We start from the raw sequence: 3882 nt of genomic DNA on the forward strand, positions 1-3882 counted from the left end.
ATCCCTCTGGTCTCACTGGGCTGTGGTGGTGGGGGCCACTTACTCCTTGGAGGCCATGTGGACCATGAGGTCCACCACCCTGTTGCTGTAGCCGAACTCATTGTCATACCAGGAAATAAGCTTCACAAAGTGATCATTCAGGGCAATGCCAGCCCCAGCATCAAAGGTGGAAGAGTGGCTGTCACTGTTGAAGTCGCAAGACACAACCTGGTCCTCAGTGTAGCCCAGGATGCCTTTGAGGGGACCATCTGAGGCCTGCTTCACCACCTTCTTGATGTCATCGTATTTAGCTGCTTTCTCCAGGCGACAGGTCAGATCCACCACCGACACATTGGGAGTGGGCACACGGAAGGCCATGCCTGTGAGCTTCCCGTTCAGCTCTGAAATGACCCTGCCCACAGCCTTGGCAGCACCAGTGGATGCAGGGATGATGTTCTGGGCAGCCCCACGGCCATCACGCCACAGCTTCCCAGAGGGGTCATCCACAGTCTTCTGGGTGGCAGTGATGGCGTGCACTGTGGTCATGAGTCCCTCCACAATGCTGAAGTTGTCATGGATGACCTTTGCCAGTGGGGCTAAACAGTTGGTGGTACAGGAAGCATTGCTGACGATATTGAGGGAGTTGTTGTACTTTTCGTGATTCACACCCATCACAAACATGGGGGCATCGGCGGAAGGGGCAGAGATGATGACCCTTTTGGCACCACCCTTCAGGTGAGCCCCAGCCTTCTCCATGGTAGTGAAGACACCAGTGGACTCCACTACATACTCAGCGCCAGCATCACCCCACTTGATGTTGGCGGGATCTCGCTCTTGGAAGATGGTGATAGTCTTTCCGTTGATGGAGAGCTTCCCGTTCTCAGCCTTGACAGTGCCATTGAACCTGCCACGGGTGGAATCGTACTGGAACATGTAGACCATGTAGCTGAGGTCAATAAAAGGGTCATTGATGGCCACAACCTCGACCTTGCCAGAGAGAATAGCAGCCCTGGTGACCAGGCGTCCAATACGGCCAAATCCGTTCACTCCGACCTTCACCATCTTGTCTGGATCGCTGCTGGCTGTTCGGGAAGATCTGCTATCCGCGGACGCACAGGAGCGCACAGGAGCAGAGAGCCATTTTTTTAATTTTTTGAAACTTTCTGCAAAGCTTTATTCTGGAGGGGCTCAGTCCTTCTGGGGGCTGCCTTCCTTATGGGGGAAGCACATTGCTCAGCTCCTCACGCTTTCTCTTGGCGTGGATGTGCATCCCCACCCTTTTCTTGATGAACTTGAGGGCACATTTGTCCTTGGAGACCTTGAGCAGCTCCATGGTGTGCCACTCATAGGGGGAGAAACCGCACACCTCCCGGATCATGTCCCTCACGAACTTGGTGTGTTTGGTGAGGCTGTGCCTGAGTTTGCTCACATTCTTAGTCACCTTGTGGCCCTTGTTGAGGCCCACAGCCATGGGATAGCGGAGGGCCCTGGCTACTGTTCTTCAATGGTTGCTGTTGCAGAAGGACCAGTGCCATATGGAACTGTGAGATATCTTCTCCCTGATTTTAAAGTGAAGGTTTTTTTTGTCATAGCCAAACCCTGGAAACAACCTAAATACTCTTCAACTGAAGAATGGATAAAGAAGGTGTGGTATTTTTACACAATGGAGTCAGCTATAAAATAGGATAAATTTGCATCTTTTATCAGTAAATGGGTACAACTATAGAACATACTCTTAAGTGAAATTAATCTGACCCACATGTGCAAACATCATATTGTCTCCTTAGTGTGAGAACCTGAAAGAGACACTTGCTGTATGTGCTAGTATTTGGTCTGTTTTGGAGAACGTCCCATGTGCAGCTGGTGTAAAGGTCTACTAAGTCCATTACTTCACAAGTTTGGTTTAGCTGTTATTTCTTTGCAAATTTTTGCCTAGTTGACCTATCTCTTTGTGGCAGTGGGGTGTTAAAGTCTCCCATTACCATTGTGTTATTGCTCATTTGATTTTTCTCTTCTGTAAAAATTTGTCTTATGCAGTTCACTGTTTCTACATTGGGTGCATATATATTTATTATTTTTATCTCTTGCACTTGCAGTTTTCCCTTAAGAAGGATGCAGTGACCTTCTTTATGTCTTTCAACAATTCTAGATTTGAAGTTGACATTTTCCAACTAGAATGCCTACCCCTACTTTTTTCTGGGTTCCTGCCTTGTGGAGTGTTGTTTCCCACCCTTTGACTTTCAGCCTATGAATTTCCTTTTTAGTTAAATGTATTTTTTGTATACAGCCTGTTGTTAGATTTTGTTTCTTAATCCAATCTGCCAGTCTGTTTCTTTTGATTGGTGGACTAAGGCCATTGACATCAACAGTTATGTATTACATAACCAGTTACATACATAACTGTATGTACAATTACATTCATAACTGATATGTATTGGCTTATCTTTGTCATGCTATTTTCCTACTGCCTACTTTTCCCCTCCATTTAATTGTTTTCTCTGCTTGATGGTTTCTTTCTGTTGTTTTTCTTAAAGTTGTGGTACTTTCTGTCTCTTTCTAGAATGTCAGTACGCTTTGTAAGTTTGGTTTCATGGTCATAAATTTCTTCAGTTGTTCTTTGTCATGGAAGTATCTTATCTCTCCATGGAATACAATCGATAGATAGTTCTGCAGGGTACATCAATCTGGATTGAAAGTTGTTTTCCTTCAGGACCTGAAATGCTTCACTCCAAGCTCTTCATGATTTCTTGGTTTGTACTGAGAAATCTCCCTCTTTCCCGAATTCTTGGCTTTGAGACACAGGACAGAGGAGAGCCTGGACTGTGGTGTGAGTCCTGCCCCATGACTCTTGGCTTGGAAGTCACACCTCAACCACCACTGGCAAAGGATGCAGGAGCTTTCTCTAAAGTCATTTTGAGAAACTGATGGAGACTTTTTTTAGAAAAATGCGCGGTGTAGTGCCTGGCCTATAAACCAAGGTGCAAATCTTTAATACACAACTCAAGCCACACCCCATGCAGCTGCCAATCCAGTTAAACCACACAACACTTTTACCTCTCTGAAGATTTTCTGCCTCTTCCTCCTTGTAAATTTCCATTCCTGATAACTTTCCTTATGAGCTTGGGTCAAGATTAGCTCTTCCTGTTCTCAAAATGGATAAAAAACTTGGGCCAATATTGGTGTACGCATTCTCTTGGCCTAAATACCTCTACTCTACTGGCAGACTGATTCATTCTTATTGTGTGTATTGGAAATTTGTTTTTTCATTGTTGTATAGTCTTCAACTTGTTAAAGCCACTAAAAAAATTTCCACTGGCCTCTTGGTGACTTTCGGAACTTATTTATTTTCTTTCTTTCTTTCTTCTTTCTTTCTTTCTTTCTTTCTTTCTTTCTTTCTTTCTTTCTTTTGTATTTTAGGGACAAGTCTATAGGGCATTCAGGGTGTCACTACTAGACCAGACTCATAGTGATCCGCCTGTTTACAGCCGCTCAAGAGCTGGGGTTATAGGTGTGTGCCACCACGCCCAGTCTTTATTGCTGTCTCAGCGTGCCCCAGGGGCGGGGCTGGCATGGCAGGCCTGGGGATCGAACTCCTGGCCCCTGCACCTGCTTGCAGGCACTTTCATCCACTGAGCTATTTGGCTGGCCCCCGGAACTTATATCAATTTGGAATACTCTGAATGCAGAGACTATGTGGCAGTCTGTAGTTCCACGTGTACACTATGAGCGCTGACCATCTGAGATCAATTTCTAGCTCTGTGTTGTCTACCAGTCATGGCACACTGAGCCAATTAATGGAGCTCTTTGGGCTTCAGACTTGGAAAGTGATGGAATGGATACATCAGATCGTCTAGCTGGGGAAGATTAGATGAGCCCATGTCTAAAGCAGTTAGAAAAGTACCT

At 45.6% G+C, this 3882-nt stretch overlaps 1 protein-coding gene across 1 annotated transcript; it reads right to left on the minus strand.

Annotated features, from left to right (window-relative positions):
• Positions 1-6: 6 nt before the first annotated feature.
• On the minus strand, positions 7-1112 carry LOC101582026 (glyceraldehyde-3-phosphate dehydrogenase-like). The gene has a single exon (XM_023705097.1). It carries the CDS (start codon positions 1039-1041, stop codon positions 40-42), a length of 1002 nt encoding a protein of 333 aa, XP_023560865.1. The 5' UTR covers positions 1042-1112; the 3' UTR covers positions 7-39.
• Between the last annotated feature and the right edge of the window lie 2770 nt (positions 1113-3882).

This window comes from Octodon degus, unplaced genomic scaffold (assembly GCF_000260255.1).
Source record: "Octodon degus isolate 3935 unplaced genomic scaffold, OctDeg1.0 scaffold00214, whole genome shotgun sequence".
Lineage (NCBI taxonomy): Eukaryota > Metazoa > Chordata > Mammalia > Rodentia > Octodontidae > Octodon > Octodon degus.